The sequence below is a fragment of the Chiloscyllium punctatum genome, chromosome 22, assembly GCF_047496795.1.
Source record: "Chiloscyllium punctatum isolate Juve2018m chromosome 22, sChiPun1.3, whole genome shotgun sequence".
NCBI classification, from domain to species: Eukaryota; Metazoa; Chordata; class Chondrichthyes; order Orectolobiformes; family Hemiscylliidae; genus Chiloscyllium; species Chiloscyllium punctatum.
The window spans coordinates 65,962,496-65,986,387 of NC_092760.1; the positions used below are offsets into that span (position 1 = coordinate 65,962,496).

The 23,892-nt window shown below is 42.2% G+C and overlaps 1 protein-coding gene across 4 annotated transcripts in view; it reads right to left on the minus strand.

Annotated features, from left to right (window-relative positions):
* Nucleotides 1–23,892, minus strand: part of hipk3a (homeodomain interacting protein kinase 3a) — a 268,064-nt gene that overhangs the window by 163,086 nt on the left and 81,086 nt on the right. For all 4 annotated transcript variants that reach the window (XM_072592556.1, XM_072592555.1, XM_072592553.1 and 1 more), the window contains one exon: nucleotides 4,941–6,036. In XM_072592556.1, coding sequence (XP_072448657.1) covers nucleotides 4,941–6,036 — 1,096 coding nt within the window. The remainder of the gene's footprint in view (nucleotides 1–4,940; nucleotides 6,037–23,892) is intronic.

Consider the following 23,892-nt stretch of genomic DNA (forward strand, 5'->3'; position numbering starts at 1 on the left):
TCCATAGTGGTACATTAACAAACTAGCCAATACAGGAAGGTCTGAAAAATAAGCACTACTGCAGTTAGGCGGTCGTGTGGGGCAAGAAAAATAATACAACGAACACGAGTATCAGACATCCTGTTCACTCTGAGAGATGGCTCTGAGGGAGCTGGATCAGAAAAAGAAAAAAAAGGAAGCTCTGGGCGCAATCTAACCAATTCAGTGAGAACGTGGAACAGAGCTAATTATAAATGCTCTTCAGTGGTGATGGCTTGGAGAAAAGAAACAGGCAATGAGTTCTTATTCCCAACAATTTCAGATAACTGGCAATGAAATATCTTGGATCGTCACATGTACTGTTCCAGAACATTTCACTTAGAAAGGCATTTTGCAAATGCAAAGGCATTCATATAAGAATTCAGAAGTTGCGAATATATGGTGGTTGAATAAAGAAGTAATGCAGCATACTGCAGAAAGATTTAAACATTGTGTCAATATAACCAACATTAAAATCTTTCCCTATGGAAATCTGAACTTGATGGCAACACGAGACCCGCCTTCCCTCTGCTGAGTCCTCCCATTTTGTAGAAGACACATCAACAGTTCAACCCATAACTATGGCGTGGTTAAACTTTAATTGTTAATTTTTACAGATTGAGGGAAGGTCAGTTAGCTCACTTGACTGGATGGCTGGTTTGTGATGCAAAGTGATGTCAACAGCATGGATTCAATTCCCATACAGGCTAAAGTTACCATGAAGGACTCTCCTTCTCAACCTTTCCCCTTGCCCAAGGCGTGATGGCCTTCAGGTTAAAACACCACCAGCTGTCTTTCTCTCGTAAAAGATAAGCCTTATGGACTGATAAGACTATGGCAACTTAACCTTTTCACTGCATAAGTAAGATAAAGTAAAATGGATTTAAACTTCCTGTAAAATCAGCTCAGGAGATCCTTCAGAACACCTGTATAAACTGGAAAATGCTGGTTGATAAAGGCTGACATCCACATTGACAAAAGCCACTAGTTATTCAAATCAGCTGCAAAGCTGATCATGCTCTCTTATTCGAAGTACAATGTAACATGCTAACAATTCTCGTTTCCCTCTTCAGTTGCTCATCTCCATCTGGCCAACCACAAAGTGAAAGCTGGGTTATCGCTCACTCCTATAAAACAACAGCCTTCGTTCACCTGCACAAGTGGTTAACCATCTGATCTTACACAACAACCTGACAGTTAGGACTATGCAAGTACGTTCTACAGTTCTAAGCTTCGGAGGGTGTAGGAGTGGTGGTGGTGTTGCAGAAAGTGAAAACAGCTTCAGACTTAGTGTGGCAGACTCAGAAAATCCAATAAACTGATCATGTTATCAAACCTTCACCCGTGAGTAATGGACAACAATTTGAGACCAGTTGTTAGAGAATGAGGAATGCCAGTGTGATGTAATCAACAAGAAGTCAATGTTTTCGACTTGGAAGAGATTAAGATTTACAGTAAAAGAAGCTTCGATACACGTGCATGGAACTAGCAGGCAACTGAAAAATCTTATACCCTTAACTCCAAAGGTGGTTACATTCAGTCTACGACTCAGAAGGCAGTTCACCACTAACATCCCAACAGCAACTAAGGGATAGGCAATAAATGCTGACTTAGCCAGTGACACTCACAATCCTGTAAATGAATAAATAAAAGAAAAACATGACTTCTGAATTACGAGCAGCTTTGAGCAGAGCCCTGAAACCTTGATGAAGGACAGGTAGTGAGGGGACTTAATCATAATAGGACAAAAACTGCAGCACTGAAGGGCAAAAACATCCATCTCATCCAGTTGCTTCAATGGATTACTGGAAAATATTTAACCTTTTTAATTCTTCTGCCCCTTAGTTTTCCTGAACACTGTCCACAATGCTCAAACAATTGAGCTGCCTTTGAACTCCTACTTCTTCGGTCACTGATTTGAATTTTGTTTGGCAGGGGCTGCTCCAATTGTAGGCTGAAACCTAGTTGTTATTTCAAACAACCTGAGATGCATACAAAATGAAGGGCATGTCAAATTAAACTCTGCAAGTCTGATACTTCATTCCATGATACACTAAGTGGCCCACAAGGCAACAACTTGGACGCTCTTTGTTGGACGGATATGAGATACTGTGACAAGCTTCCAAAAGAAAACTTGTTTTCATAAAATGGAGATAGAAGCTGGCAGCATTCTGCTTCCACATTTGCCTTGAGTGGAGACTGCAATGCCAATTACAAGCCATTTGATTGTGCAGGAGCTAATTCAGTTTATTTGTCCTTGTAGGATGGATATACTGGTGTTAATGGATGTTGGATTATTGTTTAATGAAGTAAAAGCACAGCAACTTCATTGCATGAGTCATGTGACACCGATGTAAATCACTTTTCTCACCTTCAAAAGGAAGATTATTGCAGGCAGCAATCAATATAACATAGCTTGAACATTTGGAAACAGATCCTGTGCAATATTTAAAACTTTTCAGTTCACCATAGGCAAATTCAAATGCAGGCAGAATAATCTGAAACTTGTCCTCTCCCAAGTTAACTGTGACACCACATAACACACACTGAGGTGCAATGATGGAAAATGTGCGGTTTATCTGAAAACACACAAGGGGTTCCCCAACCCTTCCAACACAACCTGTTTACAAAGTAGATCAATCATGGGTGACACTGAACTGAAACCAGAAGCCTCTCTGATGGACATCAGACTAATTGGAGTTTCCTGTCTGAGATTAGTCAACTGGGACCTCAGATCAGAGCCTTGTCTGCTCCCTCAGATATAAAAATGAATAACTTGGCTGCAAAGTGCTTCAGGACATCCTAAGGTCAGGATAAGTTTAAATGATAAATTTAAGCTAAAAATTCAAGTTTTTAAAACAAAAATGGAATGCTCTAGTGGATTGAGCAGAAAGCATTATAACCGTGTTAGCACAGAAACTTTGAAAATTTCCTGTGACTGAGGCAGGAGTTATATCTTAATTCTTAACAAAGCTTTTTCAAAGAAATTCCTTTCTACTGATGATGCATTTCCTAACTGCATTGTGTATTGTCAAATCTCCAATTCCATTCCCAATATTTCCAGTCAATAAATTACAACATGAACATTAAGGAGGAATCACAAATGTATATACTCATGCCTCTCAGATATATCTCAGAGTGCTTATGTGCTATAAATACAGTGATTGGTGTGGCCAAAGTGGAGCCAGTTAGCACACAGGAAGAAGATCCCGCAAACATCAATTTAGCTGATGACTCACACTTATTTTGGATTTTTTAGGCAGCCAGAAGTCTCATTCAGGAGAAACAAGTGCACTCACAGCCTCCCAAAACCTCCTCTTTAAATTCTCTGCAACCAACAAATTTCATTCACATATTGTTGGTTGCAGAGAATTTGGTTGTCGAGACAATCTAGAAGTCTCACACAAAACCAAAGCATTGACTTCCCACCATGGCCATGGCCAGTTCCTCAAGTTCAACTTATCCCAAGAGAAAGCAAGAATACAGGTGGACAACTACATAAACACTGCCAAGGCACTGCTCAGTTAGTAAGAAAATACCATGCTTAGTTAGGTCTGCATCCTTATTATATCATGTCATGCATACATCATGTTTTGCTTGCCTCTTTAAGGACACATGATTTAGCTGAGGTGAACAAGCTAAATCCTGAAGTTAAGTAGAAAGTCATCTAAAGCTTAACAATTGTTCGTATATCTATGGCTTCTCCTCAAAATTAGAACACAATGGGAAAGGAATGGTTCTTCCCTCCTTGTCTCTTGTACCTTTTTATACATTGTGTAGAAATGTTCAAATGAGGCACCCAAATTGTTTAAAGAGATAAACTGGATGGATGGGCAGAGTGGCCAAAACACTCAGTTCTCTAAATATAACCATTTGACATTGAGAGGTTAGCTGGCACAGGTGACAAGTGTTGTGTAATCGTTTTCCAGGAATTCTTTTTTAACTGTCCACATCAGTGCCAAGAATATCACAGTGCTGCAAGGAATTGTCAACTCCTGGGAATCCCTCCATAAATTGGAAGCCACTGCTTCATCCCACTGACAGCACATCACAAAACACAAAAAGTTTAGCAGCCTCCTATTAAAACAAAAGTGTGATTCCCTCCTCATTGTTTTAACATCAGTGAAACAGAACAAAATGTACAACAAATCCCTCTGTGCTAGTCTTCTTTTGCTACATTTTTAAACTGGGTGACAGTGTGCAGAATAAAAGCACAGTTTGAAAATGCACTTCTTCTTAAGCACTGGCCGACCTGTTAAGTTGCAAACTTAGCACTGCCATGTCATTTCAATAATCAAAATAGCTTGAGGTTCTAGAAACAGATACATAAATCCTGAAAACTGGCAACTCAGTCATGTGGCTTCAATTTTCACCTCAAAACTCCAACGCTCTCTACGGCAGGGAGGTAAATGCCACAAACTGTAGCTGGGTTACGACAAATATCCACTCCCCAAGACCCAAATCAATCTATTTCATGCAAACCTGAGTTGTCTGGTCTTTATGATGCCAAAGCGCAGTTTTTCTTACAAAACGCTAGACCTGAGAAATACTGCAATTTCAAATTCACCCACTATGTGCTGAAGGGGGGGGGGGAAACCTCTGGCTACTGCCAGAAAATTCACATTTGTTGTGTAAACATAGGGAGGAGAAATCTTTCACTTTCAAATCAATCAGTGCAGAAGGAATGGTGTAAAGAAAGAAGAGTGCAACCCAGTCAAACTGGAGAAGCACTGCAAGCTCAGTACAAATGTCAATCAAAATCTTCACAAAACTGGAGCCATCTACTTCTTTTTCTTCTATCTCTTGGAATTACACATTGAGCTATAAAATTAAATCTGGAGGATTTCAACCTGTTTTAACATGTTCAGTCTGTAATGGTTCCTGGTTCCATCAGCTGAGAGTTCACAGACACATTCACTTACCTGTAGTACCTCGACTGCAAATATGTGGAACACACAGCTTTGGACACGTGGCTGGCTGACCCAAAGTCGATTACTTTCACCCTGTAAGGCTGCCGGATGGGATCAACCAGCATGATATTCTCCGGTTTGAGGTCCGCATGGATTAAACCAAGGCTCTTTAGTTTATTCAGTGCAGTGGCCACCTGCTGGAGGATTGGCCTGATCACCTTTAGGGGCAATGGACTAAACTTGTTCTGCTTTAGAAAGTCATATAAGTTCTGTTCCAACATCTCAAACACCAAACACGTATGATTCCGATGCTGAAAGCACTCGTAGGCACGCACAAAGTTAAACTCATCCGCATTTTCATTGCTTAATCGTGCCAGGATACTGACTTCAATTTGCCCCTGTCGTGCATAAGAGGGATGATTTTTCAAAATCTTTATCGCCACTATCTCATTTGTCCCCCGCTTCCAACATTTCACCACCTGGCCAAAGGTCCCACGTCCAAGGAAGTCAAGGACCTCATAGGTGTTCTTCATTGAGCATAGAACTTCATGCTGCATCAGATGGTACTCACCATCACCACTCGCACTGTTCTGCTTTGAGGCAGTAGTCACCACAGTGACTGGATTCCCCACACCCGTCTGTAACATTGCCGGCATAATAGAAAGTTCATCCACAATCTGCATGGCGCTTCCTCGATTGTCTAGCTCCTCACTTTTTCTCTTCAGTCCGCATCTCTGGTAGCTCTCTAGCGAGGTTAGACTGCTGCCTGGTCTCTCACCCTGGGGTGCCACCGCCAAAGGTTGCTGCGGCGCCTGCGCTGCTGTGACCTTGGCGGCACAAGATGGGTTCAATGTAATGGCACTCACTGCCACCACAATATTCTGTTCACGAGGTCTCCCAATGGAATTCTTCAACTGAAAGGAAGAATTAACCACATGTGATGGGTGGGCAACTCCAAGGTTCCGTCCGTTCATATAAGTCCGCGGACAAGTTCTCTCATGGTACGCACAGCTACTTGGCTCGACTTTCAATTTTTTCACACTACAAAAGGCACTTGTCTGAGTTTGATAAATGTGTGGTGGGCAGACCAAAACTTGTGAGGCCATACCTGTGTGAGCAAAAAAAGAAAGATTAATGATAAGGCAAAAAAGCATAAACTGTACCCATTAACACAAAAACAATCCCATAATAAGGCCTTGACCTGTGACCCATAGCATTCCCTCACTCAAATCCTAGATAATCAAGTTGCAAATGGCTTTCGTTCAACCAACTTGAGCAAGGAAATACAGAAAGATGGACATTGTCAAAATGAGTTCCTTGGGATAAAATGTGGCACTTATCAAAAGACACAGGAGTAGCAGGCATTCCTAGGAGCAACCAACCCTTCTCCTTAGCTCCAGTCCAATATTGAGTAATGCATGATCAGCACAAAGAGAAAGTGGGAAATAAGTGGACATTTCAATCAGACTCTCCATGTCCATCTACATTACTCATGAAAATCTTGCAAACTTACATCACTGGCCTAGTCCTACAGAGATCAACTTCAAACAATGAAATACAGAAAAGTGCAATCCACAGAAAAAAACGTTTATCGAACTGGCCTTCAGGTTATTAACACTGACTCCAACTACTGTTATTAACAGAGGAGATGACACAGCACCCAACTGATTCATGGAAACGCTTCCACCTCGTGGACTCTACAGTAGAGGGAAATGATCTGCCAATTAAGGGAAGAACTTTCAAAGAAAATTTCTGATGTAAATAAGAACAGTATTACTTTTGAGCAAAGAATCCCGAAGTATGGGTCCTGACCTCTAGTGGGGCTACAAGATGATATTGTGGGGTGAGGAGCTCCTGTGGTAAGGGTGCAATTACAGTTGTGGAGCTCAAACTGAATGCTAATAACTGTAAGGTCCCTTTAAATTCTCACATCTCTTTCTAATGGTGGGTGTGGCCTGATTTGTGGTCTGATTGCTGCTGCAAAAAAGCCTATGAAAATCTTGCAGTTTAAACACTTCAAACCACACTCAGCCAAAACCATCCCATAGCAGATGAAGGGCGCCCATCCCTTATATCCAACAATACTTATACCTTCCCACGTCCTGTTCTGGGATTACAAATTCTGATGACGATGTGGGATCACACCAAGTGAGGATTTGGGAAGCAGTGTTACAGAGCATTCAATGGTTGGTATCTTAAAGTGCAGCGTGTAATGGAACAGTATAAAACAACACAGCTGAGTAACTGTTAAATCATCTGTAAGTCAGTTATTCGGGACTCTGAGGCTGCACAAATCAATGAGATATAAATTATGCTGTGCACAATATATCTTCCTTATCTCTAACTTCATTAATTTGATTACCAAGTCATCTTCTACAGACTCTGAACATCCAAGTACCTGTGGCTAAATAACAATCTTTTATAACTTCACAAAATTAAACTTCTTTTAAAAGGATAATATATTATGTGCTTAAAGAAGGTGGCTACAGGTACCTATTCAATAAATAACCAGCTTAATTTGTTTCAGTACTGTAGGTTAAGGGATAAGTGTTAAGATTAGAGTGGTGCTGGAAAAGCACAGCAAGTCAGGCAGCATCCGAGGAGCAGGAAAGTCAATATTTCGGGCAAAAGCCCTTCATCAGGAATGAGGCTAGGAGCGTTGGGGGTGGAGAGATAAATGTCAGACAACAAGAAAGGGAGAACCTCTCAGTTCTTATGCCAAGGGATATATGTTCACTATCTGTCATTCCACCAAAATGATGCCACATTGCAATTATCCACTGAACTACCAGTCTAGGTTCCGTGCTTGAACCTACAACCTTCAAACTCATATAGGCTACAACCATAGATAAGTATCCTGTGCTAATCCCTATTGCCATGAGAAAAAAGTAAAAATTAAGATTAACTAAAAAGAAGCAATTTCAATGGCATAATATTGATGGAAAGGTAAACAATTTTCAGTAAAGTTAAAACAGACAAAACATTCTTTAAAGAAAAAAGAAAAATGCTTGCCTCTCGAGCACGGTTCTAAACCCCAAGTCAACACCAAATTTCAAAACTGTCAAAACTCTTTAAATTTATGACAATATTCAAGTGCAGAAATGTCCTGCAATCCAGCACATATAACAATATCCTTTCGAACATCCAATATTGATATAAAATCATTTATGAAGGCGGCGAGTTGCAACAATTGACAAATCTTGTTCAGGCAGGTAAGTGGAAAGAATTGCTCATCCTATTGGACAATTAGATGCTGGATGTTAGTGTCGTGCCTAGGGCCGATACATACAGCATAAGCTGCGTTACACAACTGAATTTCAGCAGCCGTTCAGAATGGTAGAGAAGTAGGGCTAGATGCCTGATGGGAAATTGTCCTGTACTGCTTGGCACTCTACATCCCTCAATAATAAAAACAGCAAGTGTCGCCTGCTACCAAGACCTCAATGCATCACAGAGTGTGTCACAAAGGAAGAGCTCTGATCATCATATGAAGTCTACCTGTGCATTTTTTTAAACACTAGTCATTTACCCATGCAGCTATTATACTCAGACCTGCTGAGCTTTTTCAGCAATATCTGTTTTTACTTCTGATTTCCAGCAGCTTAGTTCTTTGTTTTTCTTGTCTAGTGTTTAACTCTGCCACATTTCCTCCAAGTATGCCCACCTTAAAGAAGTTCTGCTCCTCCCTCTGACATGATTTCCATTCTAACCCATTTACTTGTTTGCCATCAATACTTTCACTGTCTCTCCTGGTGTTTCATAAGCTATTTGCCAAAACTTGCTTCCACATTGACGTCACATTCCTCAGTGACTGCCTCCGGCTCAGACTCACCCCATGTGGATTACAATTCAAGTTTCAGCCTTTGTGTTTTGAATCCACCCAGAATCACAGATATCTCTGTTATGCTCCTCAGACAGCTGTTCTTGCAGCATCCTGAGATCCACACTCAGTGCCATGCATCGCCATGTGCACACTCTCGACATCTCTTTCTATCAATACCGCCTCATGCCAGCTCAGAACTACCCTGACCTCCATTCCACTTCATCCTCCAGTTCATTTGATATTCTAACAAGAAAGTTTTTCTTTTCCTTGCAGACATGAAGGAACACAAGATGGAACAACTTATAGATACCCATGCCCCTTTGGAACCTTCCTCCCCTCCCCTTCCCCCTGACTTCATCCCCTTTCCCAACTCCACCTCCTGACCTTCAACCCTCGAATGCTGAATACTTTGTACTCAGCAAAGGTCTCAGTACTATCCCTCTGCGTGCCCCCATTCATGAATTTTCGGCCATAACACAACGTTGAACATTTCTTCCGTTGCCCTCAACTCCATACCATTTCACAGACTCCCTGTTTCACAGACCCCTTCACCATCTCCAAAACGCTCCTTCCACCTGGACCCCTGCCTCTGGCCTTTTACCTACACTTGGTCTAGTCATTGAGAACTGTCGATGTGACATTGGTTGCTTCAATTTCTCTGCACCCACCTTACCCATTCCAGCCTGTCTCCATCTGAACTGACTGAACTCTGTACTCTCAGATGGAACCTTTACTTTGTTATCAAGATGGCTGACAAGCATGGTGCTGTTCCAGTCTGGCGTATTGACCTTTACATTGCAGAGGCTAAGGACCTGCTCTCAGATACTTCCTCCTGTCTCCTCCTGGACTATGATCCCACCAAGGGACATCAGGTTATTGTATCCACAACACTCACTAACCTCATTTCATTGGTAATGTCCAACCCTCCCCCACCATTGCCTCCAAGCTTATAGTCCGCTAACCCCACAAAGCCTGCTTCTACCCTCTCCCCAAAATCCACAGACAGGACTGCATGGGCAGATCCATTGGTTCTGCCTGCTCCTCCCCAACAGAACTCATCTCTTCCTACCTCAACTTGAGTTTTTTCTACCCTTGTCCAGTCCCTTCCCAGTTACATCCGTGGTTCTTCTAACGCTTTCTGTCAGTTTCAGAATTTCCAGTTTGTGGGCTCTAGCTGCCTCCACTTCACCATGGACATGCAAACCCTTGACACATCTAGTTCCCCCATCAGGATGTCCTCAAGGCTCTACACGTTTCCGTCGAAAAAAAGGCCAAAACCGTCCCAGACCACCACTACCATCTACCACCTGGCCAATCCTGTTCTCAATGAACAACCTCTCCATTAACCTCCCATTTTTTTCAGGTCAAAGGGGTGGCAATGGGTACCCACATGGACCCTAGTTATGCCTGTCTCATTGTAGGGTATGTGGAACACTCCTTCTTCCAGTCCAAAGCAGCCCCCACCCACAACCTTTTCTCCAGTATATTGATGACATCACTGGTGCTCCTTCCCTCTCTCGTCTGGAATTGGAGAAATTAATCTATCTTGCTTCCCATTTCCGCCATGCTCTTTGCGGTATGGTGGCTCAGTGGTTAGCACTGGTGCCTCACAGCACCAGGGTCCCAGATTCGATTCTAGCCTTGGGTTACTGTCTGTGTGGAGTTTGCACATTCTCACCCTGTCTGCATGGGTTTCCTCTGGGTGCTCCGGTTTCCTCCCACAGTCCAAAGATGTGCAGGTTAGGTGAACTGGTCTTGCTAAATTGCCCAAACTGTTCGGGGATGTGTAGATTAGGTGCAGTGGTCAGGGGTAAATACAGGTTAATAGAGATGGGGAATGGATTTAGGTGGGTTACTCTTCGGAGGGTTGGTGTGGAACTTGTTGAGCCGAAAGGCCTCTTTCCACACTGTAGGGATTTCAAGTTCTAAGCTCTCACCTTCACCTGGTCCATCTCCAACTACGCCATTTCCTTCTCAGAAATCTCTGTTTCTATTTCTGGGGATAGACTGGCCACCAGTATTCACTGTGAACCCGACTCCCACCTTGACTCTACATCCTCACACCCTACTTCCTGTATTCTCTCAATTTCTCCATTTCTTTGCACCTCTTGCGCTGATACCAACTTTGACTGGAGGGCCTCCGAAATGTCCACTTTCTTCCTCAATCAAGGATTCCTCATCACCTTGATTAACAAGGCCCTCAGCCAGGTCCGACTCATCTCTCGCACTTCAGCCCTCTCTCTCTTCTCTCCCTCAACAATGATAGGTTCCCGCTAGTCCTCACCTAGCATCCCACCAGCATCCACATCCGCAGGATCATTAGCGACCATTTCCACCACCTCCAATGGGATATCACCATCAGACATATATTCCCCTGCTTTCCCTTGTCAGCTTTCTGCAGGGACCATTCCCTCCATGATATGTTGGTCCATTCCTCCTCCACTCCCAACACCTCCCCTCACCCCACGGCTCCTTCCCTTACAATTACAGAAGATATAACACCAGTTACATCCTCCCTCCTCACTGCTCAAAGCCCCAGACACACCTTCCAGGTCAAGCAGCTATTTACCCTCACTTCACTCCAACTATCTACTATATTCGCTGCTCACAATATAGTCTCCTCTACACTGGGGATACAAAACCCAGTCTGGGTGACCGCTTTCCAGAACATCTAAGTTCTGCCTGCAAAAATGATTCCTAGCTTCCTGTAGGCAACACTTTAACCACACCACCATGTTCTGTGGCCAACATCTCTGTCTCGGGCTTACTGCAGTGCTCCAAAGAAGCTCAGCACAAGCTGGAAGAAAGCACCTCATTGTCTGTTTGGGAATCCTGCAGCCTTCTGGACTCAATAAGAGTTTCAACAATTTTAGGGCTTGAGCATCTTTTCCTGTATCCTTACCCCAACCACACACACAGGCATTGCCATCACATGGGGTGCTACCACAAGCAACCCATTGTCAGGCACTTATGGTTCCCATTAGCAGATATTCATTCTCCCAGACTGACCTAACCCATTCTTTTGTCTGCCCACCTGCTTTTCTCTCTCTCTGGGCTCCTTCCACCATCCCCCCAAACCCATCTTTTCGCATAGGTACCAAGCTACAATCAGTTCTAAAGAAGGGTCACTGGATTAGAAATATTGACCTTCTCTCCACAGAATCTGCCAGATCTGCTGAGTTTTCCTGCAACTTTCATTTCTGATTTGCAGCAGAAACAGCTTTTTTTTTGTTTAGCAATTATACTTGCCTGTCAATAACACATGGTTAGAGATAAAATAAAACTGCAGATGCTGAAATCAAAAGTAGACAAGTAGGAAGCTGGAAGAACACAACAAGGCAGCATCAGGAGGTGGAGAAATCGACGTTGTGGATGTAACCCTTCTTTAGGACTGGGTATGGGTGTAGGGGGAGCTGCAGATAAAGGGGTGGGGGGCAAGGTGGTGAAGTGGGGATAGGTGAAGACCAACCAGGTTGTACCCCCTACTGGATTAGTGGTGCTGGAAGAGCACAGCAGTTCAGGCAGCATCCAACGAGCAGTGAAATCAACGTTTTGGGCAAAAGCCCTTCATCAGGAATCTCCCTGCCTGTCTTCACCTATCCTCACATTAGGGGATATCAAGATAAATGACCATAAAAACTGCTAGTTTTTTTTTAAGGAGCATCTTAAAAGACACAGAAGTGGAGAGATTTAGGGGAAGAAATTTCGAAGCTTACAGCCCAAACTGTTGAAGGCACAGCTGCCAATCCCAGAGCAAATAAAATTGGAGTCACGCAAGATTTGTAGTGCAGAAACTACAGGAGGATTGTGAGGTTGCAGGAGGTTACTCAGATAGAATCGAAAGAGCTCTTCTGCCCTGCAGTAATGGAAGAGCACTGCTAAGGGTAGATTTGAAAACAAGGATACAAATTTTAAAATTGTGGCAATATGGGAAGCTAATGTACATTAAATAATGTAGGATTGGCAGGTGAACAGAACTCCGCTTTCTGGCACAAATTACGATACCAGCAGCAGAATTTTGGATAAGCTCAAATAGGGTAGAAGATATGAGGGCAATCAAGAAGAGACATGTCAACAAGAAATGTGATGTACTGTGATGCTATTAGCTGACACACAGCTGACTACCCAATGGGCAGTTTGAGCCAATGGGTTCAAATAAATTGTAAGCCTATTCAACTAAGTCGTTGCAGACTTAAGCATAGAGCCTTTGTAAACATAGCTCAGTTCCTCAGCAAATACTGTCACTTAATCCTAAGATCAACAACTTTACTGTTAACGAATCCCAATAATTGTATGAAATAAAACTGTAAGGTTCTAGAATAGAATAGTGAACTCATTCACAGCAGTTTTTCTTTAAAAACTGTAAAGGCATTCGTTGTAGGAACAAAGATGTATTAACAGGTAGAAAAGGCCACTGACAACAATGAATGATGAGCTTTTAACTTTCTTCTGAGAAAGTAAACATCTTTAAATCATGAAAAGTACAGAAAGACCAACGAGCAAAGATAATCTCCTGTACACTGACAAATATCTCAGGCTATGCCCATAGAGTTCACTGTGGGGGAGGTGAACACATAGAACACAATGTGGATTATTTTTAGTGTTATAGAAAGTACAACTCTCAGGTATAATTTTGCTGATGGTAAAGTCAATTAATTTTAAAAAATCAGATTGAAGTTGCATTATCCCTGTAATCCTTAGCACTGATTATTGGGAATTACCTACATGATAAGTTTTTTTTACCCTCCCTTTAAATAGCAAGACAATCACCACATGCTGTGTTCCCCTTCCTTCAAATTCTTGCACATTATGGAATATTGCTCAGGTGTATCTATCTCTTTTGTATACAAGTTCAAAACAATTATAGTCATCTTTGATTCACAAGTTCAAGAACAGTCTTCTGTTCAAAGCCAGGTCATGGGAAAGACATTTCAATTTTCTTTCAGTTAGAAAACCAAAAGTAAGAAGAGTCGGGGCAGATAAACAAAACTTCTTAATCATGTGATAAGATCATGAATAATCTTTTAGCTCAACTCCACTTTTTTCCCTATCAGAGTATTCTTAATTTGATTACTGTCCAAAAATTTACTGTCTTTTGTGAATATATTAATTGACAACATTACTAGCTTTGAGGTAGAGCATTCCAAAGTTTCACAAATGCCCCAGTGAAGAAATTTCTCATCATCTATGTCCTAAAAGGCCAACCCCTTAGCCTAAGACTATGACAGCTAGTTTAGATTACTTACAGTGTGGAAACAGGCCCTTCGGCCCAACAAGTCCACACCGCCCCGCCGAAGCGTAACCCACCCATACATCTACATCTACCCCTTACCTAACACTACGGGCAATATAGCATGGCCAATTCACCTGGCCTGCACATCTTTGGAGTGTGGGAGGAAACCGGAGCACCCGGAGGAAACCCACGCAGACACGGGGAGAACGTGCAAACTCCACACAGTCAGTCGTCTGAGGCGGGAATTGAACCCGGGTCTCTGATGCTGTGAGGCAGCAGTGCTAACCACTGTGCCACCGTGCCGCCCACGGTTCTAGGCCTTCCTCCCAGAGAAGTAGCCTTTTAACACCTGTTATAGTCCTGGTATGTTTCAAATAGATCACCCTGGGCGACTGTCTGTGTGGAGCTTGCAATTCTCCATGTGTCTGCGTGATCGCTTCAGTTTTCACCCATTGTCCAAAAATGTGCAGATTAGGTGACTGGCCATGCTAAATTGCCTGTAATTTCCAGGAGTGTGCAGGCTACATGGATTAGATATGGGGAATGCAGGGTTATAGGGATAGAGTAGGGGGAATGTCAGTCTGAATGGGATGAGGGTTGGAGGGTTGTTGTAGATTCGATGGGCTACTTCCACACTGTAGAAATTGTATGATTTGTCTAAACTCCAGAGAATTTAGGTCAATGTTTATTAGATTGAGGGTAACTTCAGCATTTCCACAGGGTAAAGTAGCTGAGAATTGATGATAATTTTTAAAAAATAAAGAAGGGACATGATGTCACAGTGCTTCACAAATCATGCCACCTCAAGCACATGAGCATTAAATCAGTTTTCACAAAACTGACTTCAAAAACCCAACCATACCTGCAACATATTCAATTTAAAACACACATTCAACAAAGTTCTCGTAACTGTTCTCATTTATAAAAAGGGGGTAACCGCAGTACAACATAGATGACTGGATTATTGGGTTGCTCCTAGAAGACTCCCTCTCCAACCATTCTCCATACGGATAGAGAACTTAATAAATACCAAATACTTTCCTTACATTTCTAAAACAATCGGATGAAAAGCTCAAATTCTTTAATTAAAAAAAGCCATTTGGGTTATTCAATGAAAACCCAAGTTCCTCCTTCTGGTCACTGTTACTCTTTGTAAAAGGAGAAGTTCTGCTTAAAATTTTTAATTAGGCTCAACAAGAATGATATAACTAAAAATGACCAAAGGGTAGTGCTAAATGAAAATCTAAGAGAGTGAAAAGTACATATGGCAATCTTACCCTGTTTTTAGCTGTTGCGCCTGCCATTTGTTGTTCAGTCACCTTGAACGAAAACACGCTAAGCTCTAGGTAACAGGTTTGAGAGGAAGCTACCCAGGCATTGTTACAACACTTCCTGTTCAACTATGCTTCATTGTTTATGATGAATCTTTGCATAGCATAGCAGAGCCCTGGAAATTCTAGGCCTGCCCTTCCAAACTCAGACACATGAAAGCTGCAACACAATTTCATAAATACCTTCCTTGATACATCAGGGTACCTCTGTGTGTCAACAGCCATATAGAACAGATGATTAAATGCTTACGCTATCAGACAGTTAAACACACCTGAGGGCAGAGATCATTCAGGATCCAACAAATGTCATAACCAAGACACAGAGCCAATATATATTGGAAGCAGACAGGTATGATGTGACCAGGTCTGAAATGATGAGGAGGTGGTGGTGTTGGACTGAGGTGGACAAATTTAAAAATATTCTGGTATTGTGTGATTTTTAACCAGGTCTGAAATGTGAGAGACATCTTTGTCCAAGTAAGACTGTGGAAGTGCTGGTTGGAAAAGTTACTCAAGCCAGCACACTGCTTGAAATTCCCATAATTAGATTAGATTACTTACAGTGTGGAAACAGGCCCTTCGGCCCAACAAGTCCACACCGACCCACCAACCACCCATACCCCTACATTTACCCCTTACCTAACACTACGGGCAATTTAGCATTGCCAATTCACCTGATCTGCACATCTTTGGACTGTGGGAGGAAACCGGAGCACCCGGAGGAAACCCACGCAGACACGGGGAGAACGTGCAAACTCCACACAGTCAGTCGCCTGAGGTGGGAATTGAACCCAGGTCTCTGGCGCTGTGAGGCAGCAGTGCTAACCACTGTGCCACCGTGCCGCCCTAAATGGAACTCAGCTATATTTGAACAACTTCTGCAACAGTTGCTGTACACACTCAGTAATTTTGTGCAACTTGTACTGCATTTACTTTCTGTATTGTGAGGGAGTGTTTTAATTAAGTAATCACAAATATTCCATGATTAACAATGAAAGCCAATAACTAACTTTTTGCTCAAGTATGAAATAATTAAACTTGACAGCAGATAGATTAATTTATTCTCTCTGTTGCCTATCCCACACTCTCAAATAGAGTTAAGTCTGTGGGTGACAGTTGACAGGCATGACAATTTAGCCTCCTATCATTCTATAATCTAGAGAAACCAAGCTCCCAGGCTCATGTTAATGCAAAACTATGAAGACGGAAAAGAGAGAAAGAAAATCTCACTTAATTTTGTTCTATATACTTCTACCTCCCACTTTCCATAGCTGCTCATATCCTGTCCCATTGTAAGTACCGTTCACTCATCATCACAATTCTCATTTGTATTTACACTCCACCTTATGATACTAAAGTTTCTCAAGGTGCCTCACAGATACATTATCAAACAAAATTTGAAACGAAACCACATAATAAGGTGTTAGGACGTGTAGATCAGCATGCAGGAACATCCGAAAGGAGAGCCTCGGGCAACTTCTGTGTGGAGTTTGCACATTGTTCTCATGCCCACGTGGGTTTCCTCCAAGTGCTCCGGTTTCTTCCCACAGTCCAAAGATATGTAGGTTAAGTGTATTGGCCATATGAAATTGTCCATAATGTTCAGGAGTGTGTAGCTTACATGCATTAGCCAGGGTAAATATAGATTAGGGGAATGGTTCAGGATGGGTTATTCTTCGGAGAGTCGGTGTGGACTTGTTGGACCAAAGGGCCTGTTTCGCCACTGTAGGGTTCTATTCTATTCAGAGGTTAAGAAGCTTAGCAATTGTATTCCAGAACCCAGTGCCAAAATAACTAAAATAACCAATCATGATGCAGTTGAATTACCTTCTAGTTTGTACCCAAATTATTCCATAAGCTACAAAAACAAGGTCACTGTTTTTTTGTGTTTACCACTCACCCATGCACAATTTCTGGTATCTGCAAGAAGACACAAATTTAGACAGAGGTTTACACAGTCTGTCACTGACCAAACTATATTCACAATCAGTGAAGAATTCCAGTCCAGTGAAGAATATCGGAAAGTTAAACACGACAGCAGGCAAACATTTTATCACAACAGCAATGCCAAATTGCATTTTTATGTAGTGCTTTTAATGTAGTAAAGCACCAAAATATTTCATAGATGCATCATCGTCCAAATAAAAGCCTAGCAACAAACCAAATCGATCAGATATTAGTGTAACTGACCAAATGCCTACTCAATTCCTCGACAATGTACAGCATTGAGCTTAATTTCTATCATATGCAGGTGGTCCTTCTGATTTCGTGAGAAGAACAGACCAACTCTGAAAGAGAAAGGAACACAATAATGCCAAATAAGATTTCTGTTCCTCTTCCTCCTTCAAAACATCTTTTGTCGTCACATGAGATTATGTCATTCACAAGTTACTGGGCAATCCTCACTTGTGACAACATATTGTTTCCCTTGAATCTATCCATTGTCCTGGTTATGATCTCCAGTAATCCATTTTTCCATTTTGGTCTCCAGTTCTGGGTTCTTTATTCTCCTTGTGAATTCAACTTTCTGCTTTCGGAAACCAAGCAAATGGGGAAAAAAAGGTTTCTCAGGCATCAGGCCTTCCTGTCAATTTTTTTAAAAGAGAGTTTATGGAAAATGCCCTTAAGTCATCCGCTTCTCACTAGAAAGGGAGTTTTGAAAATTAGATCAACCAAAGCAAATGATGAGAAAACAGAAAAAGAGTCAGATTAGTAGTTAACAGTTTCTCTGTCCTATATGTAATGGACTTTAAAGAAGTTAATCAATGCAGACCTTGGATTGAGGAAGATAGAGCAGACAGCATGTACCTGTGTTACATCACAAGTTTGGTAGGGCATAACTGAAAGCACTTCACCTCTAACTTTTCACAACTTGTTTCAAAACATCAGACAGGGTAAGTCTCTACTTTGCCTGTTAATTTTTTTGTGTGGTGAAGAAAGATTTCCAAAGATAGAAGAAAGCCTTTTTCTTAGAAAAGAGTTGCACTTTAACAGTACACAGAGAGAGAGGGAGAGAGACACTTAAACTTCTCTACCATCATACACAACCTCAGAATATGCCAAAGCACTTTGCAGTTAATGAGATATACTGTTGGAATGTAGTAGGAAATGTGACAGGAAATGCACCACAATGAACAAAGTGGTAATGACCCGATCATCTGTTTTATTGGCAGTGTTGAGGGATAAATATTGACCAGGACATTGGGGATAATTCCCATACATTACTTTGCAGTAATGCTGTGGATTTGACAGCAAATGGTATACTTAGTTTAATAGCTAGAATTTTACATTAATGTGGCAACCCTACACCCCAAGTGAAAAATTGGGGAGACACCTGCCTCCACGTGGCCAGAAATTCCTAAACTGAATTTACAGCGGTTGGATTATTAATTAGTTCATGACTAGGCTTCCACCAACTCCACCTGAAAAGAAGTCCTGTCTCTAAGAACTCCTGCTGGGACAGCAAGTAGCCCAATAATGATCATCACTGGAGTTCAAAAACAAGGTGAACAGAACATTGTTTTGCCTGGGTCTGCCAGTCTGGCTCCAGCAAGCAAAGTTGGGGGGAGGGGATAGTAAAGTTGGAGAAGGCAACACAGGGTGCCCAAACAAGAAGGACGCCTTCTTGCAGCCCACAACATGGCAACCAATGCTTATCCACTTAAGGACCAACACATGAACTGCCTAGAAAAGGCCCAAAGGGTAGCTTGACTATGCCAAACCAAACATTCCTGGTATTTCTTCACAAATAGTACATCCATGCCAGATATTTCACCAACTTAACCCAGCAAGTTGTACCAGCATTGGTGAGGTTAAGTAAGAGGATGAGAACAAGGAATGCTGAATGTTACGAGAACCAGAGAGATGAGGTTCAGTGGACTGCGCTATAGACAAACAAGCAGCATCTGAAGAGGAGAAACCAGGTCTTCAGCACTGTCAAGCAGTGTATCAAGGGACTGAAGCTACCTTGCAGAGGAGTGAACAGCCATGCCAGATACATCTTCATATGGCAATGGATGCCTTCACATATCTGTCACCTCCTGTGGGCAGAACTGCAGTTGGGCAGCTTGGGAGGGAGTGCAATGCTCTGGCTCTGAAGATCACAGCTGCATTGAACCTCTTGGCCAGTGTCTCTTTTCAAACCTCAAATGTGGACATGTGTAGCATTTCCCAATCAGCAGTACACAAATGTACTTGCGAATTCACCCAGACCCTTTACAGAAAAGTAATACAGATCGTCCAGTTCATCGAGAATCCAGACAGCCAAGACACATCAGTCATTAAGATTTGCAACCATTGTTGAGTTCCCTCAGGTACAAAGAACTATTGATTGCATGCATGTGACAATCAGAAGTCCCAGCCAAATTAATGATTAGGAAAGAATCTCATTCCTCAATGTCCAGCTTGTTTGTGATGTCTTGCAGCAACTCCTGCAGGCGTACATCCACTAGCCAATCCAAGAACCTGTCACGATGTTTACATTTTGTACAACTCCCTGATTCTTTGAATTTTTTTTCCATAGCATAAACTCAAAAAGTGGGTACAAGGAGTATCAACAGAAGGTTTGACTAATGACCCCAGTGTAAAACCTTCAGACCGATGCCAAACAACACTAGAAAGCTGCTCCCATGCATTAAACAATCCTTCTGAAGGTACACTTCCATGAACTGGACTACTCAGGAGGAGCTCTCCACCAGTCAACCGACAGGTTCCCCATGACACGCATGTTTAGATGAATCCAGCACAACCAAGTTTTTCATTGGGTGAGAACTGAGAAGAGGAAACATGGACCAGTCACCTGTCTCTTCTGACAAGAAAGGGAGGGATGTCTGACGGAGATGCTCAGGGAGCTAATGCTGATGATGAGGATGCTAAAGAAGCCAGGTCGGCAGTGAGATGAGACGGACAGGTCCAAGAGAACCTAAACGTGATTACATTTGAATGTGAATAACCTATCATTAACACATATGAATAATCACAACTACAAGGCATTTATGGTGTATAGACATATCTGCCCCTGACTGTTAAATTTGCTATTAGCTTCAAGTTAGTTTGTTCCCTTTGAACCAATAACTACTTGGTCACCAGACTAATAGTAGGAAGTTGTGAAGGATTACATGGGTTCTGTGCTTATGTAATTCAAACCTTATTTTGTAAGGGGTATTTATCGATTTCAGTTTCGCAAAGGGGCCAAACTATGCCTGCTCCTCGGATGCTGCCTAACCTGCTGTGCTTTTCCAGCACCACTCTAATCTAGCCTCTCATTTCCAGCTTCTGCAGTCCTTGTTTTTACCACAGGTCTGTCGTGCAAAGGCAATATTTGTGTCAAGTGTCAGGTCATTCAGAAAGTTAACAGCCATGCACCCAGATTAGCTTCAATGTTCTTTAATCTTGTTTTTCCGTGCTGTTGGCTCACAGGGCCACATTAGCAGCTGAAGCAGAACTTGAGGAAGTTTGCTCACTGTTTTGCCAGCTTGCCTCTGATGACTTTCATCGGTACAACCTACAGTGGTCTGGCCTGCTGAGGTCTTCTGGACATGTGCATGTGCAACCTCCTCAGACTGCACTGATGGAGACATTTGGAGCTCTGGCAAAAGGGAACTGATACAAAAAGGCATCCTGAATGTCAAAACCGAGCCAGCACGTCTCTCCTTGTGTGTAACAGCACTTCCTTCACCCATTAAACAGGCTGGGCACTGAGGTGAGAGTCAAATATATCCACATTTCCAGCAGATAATTATTGTTCTCCATGCTCTATTGAGACCCATTCCGTGAAGTCATCCATGCACTTACACATTAGACGGATCTAGGGCAGAGTCGTCTGCCTTTCTCTTTAATCTGTACATGACCTCTGGAACCTCTGCAAGACACTGTCCTGCTTTCCTTTGTATCTCTATCAATTTGTTAATGGTCAAGTCCAGGTGATCATCATAATAAAAGCAAACTATTGTGAATACTTGAAATAGGAAATAAAAGCAAAAAAAATGAAGAAACAGAGCATGTCTAGTAGCATCCATGGAAGGAGAAACAGAGTAAAAATTGTAAATCCAGCCACCCCTTTTCAGAACTGAGGCTCGTCATTCTGGGTTCAGCAGGGGCCAGTTCTCCAGCATTCCTCCCAGGGTCAGAGAACCCGGCCATTTCTTGCTTCAGAAATATGACCATGAGTCTACTCTAGATGAATGACCAACCCAAGTAATTGTCTCTATGCTGGTAGAATGAGGACAAAGGTGTGGACTGCATTCTCCAAGGGTTCCTCCTTTGAAGTGTAGTACTGATGGGTCTCGGAGCTGGGGTTCTTCTGTTTTTTCGGACCTGACTTAAGAATTGAATGCGGAAGTTGCACAGTCAAATACAAAAATTTGTTAGTTCGTGAGCCACTGACTTTACCTAAGGTTTCAGCAAGGCATTGTTTGATATGCAGGTGGTAGTCACAGATTGAAGAATTTCCCTCCAGTTGGCTGTCAATACCCAATCTCCCCTTCAGCACATGTTCCTCTTGCTCTTCTGTCAGTTCAAAAAGTCAGGAACTTTATGTCAGGCATCTACCCATGCCATCTGAACAAGGTTGTATTTATTGTATACTTTCCCTGCTGCAGAAGAAGAGAAGCATCAAGAGACATTGGCACTGTAGCCGTGTTGATAGATACAGGGAGAGATGTCAATTCCCAAAGCTGTGATTATCTGTATGCATTACTAATGAGAAGAATTTGGTATGGAAGATATTAAACATTATAAGATTCTATATCAATGAAGAGCTACAGTTTAGATTCATACAAAGCATTTGATGAAAAACAATAAAACATTATATCATGTGCGTGTCTGAGATACCTGTGAAGTGTTCATTCTACAGCCGGCTTTTGTGGCTGTATCCTTGTTTCATGCATGCATTTGAGAAAGGTTATCAGATGTGTGCAGTCTTCTATTTGTGAAGAAAAGGCAGTGAACTGATGGCATGTGAGCTACTCGGTACTGCATAATCTTCTATATTTCAAGTGTGAGCCCTGACATATATGGGACAGCCAACAGCACTGTGATGTAAATTGTGCTATATTGGTAGCTACAATATGAGTGACTGACACTGAATGCGCACTAGGCATCTGATGGAGTTGCCTAATATCCAATCTTGGGTGTGACAGGTTTCTGCCATGGCAACATTGCAATACTAACTCACCCTCAAGAGACATGAAGTGTTGAGCAGTGGGGAATATCCAGGTGAATTGCAACAGATTGTTCATCCTCATGTGGCACTGGAGTCATGTTCTTTTGAGTTGCCCATGGTTGCTGACCTCTGCAGACACCTCACTCCAGACTGCCCATCAAGTCAGGCTGACATTCTGTTGCCATCCTTATGCTTTATCTTTAATAATAAGTGGAGGATGTAAGTTTTGAAGGACTTTAAAAAAATGATTTAGTTCCAGTTTTGTGGGAATATATGGAATTTTCTTTCAAAAAGAGGTCAGTGAAAGTTCACTGTGTGCATTGCAGAGTATTTTTAACAAGGCTACCCGTTAGTCACATGACTGATGATAACTGCTTGTTTTGCTGCCTCTCCTTGGGCTTTTCTGAACAGTGACTAGTTTGTGGAGTGATGTCTAAACAGTCTTGGTGAATTTCTGCAGTGCATATTGTAGATGGCGTGCACTATTGCTACTGAGCATCAGCAGTGAAGGGAGTGAGTATTTGTGGGTGTGGTGCCAAACAAGTAGGCTACTTTGTCCTAGATTTTGTCCAACTCCTTCAATGTTGCTGAAGTTGCACTCATCCAGGCAAGTGACTCCCTACTTGTGCCTTGAAGATGGTGGACAGACTTTGGAGAGTCTGGAGATAAGTTCCTTGGTCAAGCATTCTTAGCCTCTGACATGCTCATAGAGTCATAGACCAGTTCAGTTTCTGGCCAACAGTAACCCTGGGATTTGATAATGGTTATTGAATGTCAAAAGATGATGGTTAGATTATACCTTATTGAGATGGTCATTACCTGGCAATTGTGTGGCACAAATTTCAATTACCACTTGTCAGTCCAAAGTTGGATATTGTCCAGGTTTTGCAATGTTTGGCCACGGACTTCAGTATCTGAGGAGTCACAACCAGCACTGAATATTGTATAGTCATCTGTGTTCTCACCGTATGATGGAGGAGAGGTCGTGATGAGGCAGCTAAAGATGTTTGGGTTGAGGACATTTCCTAAGCAATTAATTACTGGACTTCAGAAACGACTAAACATGATTAGTGACTTGACCAATCCAGCCAGCACATCAGAGCAACAGATTCCCAATCATTCTAGAACTTTATCATTTTGCCTTCAATAATAACCAACTGAACTAAGTGTATTTTTCCAGAAGGCAATCTCTGCAGAAAATATGTTGTTATCCCTGTTTTCCTGAAGAGACAGAGAGAGAGAAAGAGACAGACAGACAGTGTGTCTGTGTTTATGTATGTATGTTTTGGGAATATTTAGAGGGGTAATATTTATACTATTTTACTGATTATGTTAACCAATAGAACAAAGAACCGTACAGTACAGGAACTGAACCTTCAGCCCACCAAGCCTGCGCTAACATATGATGCCATTCT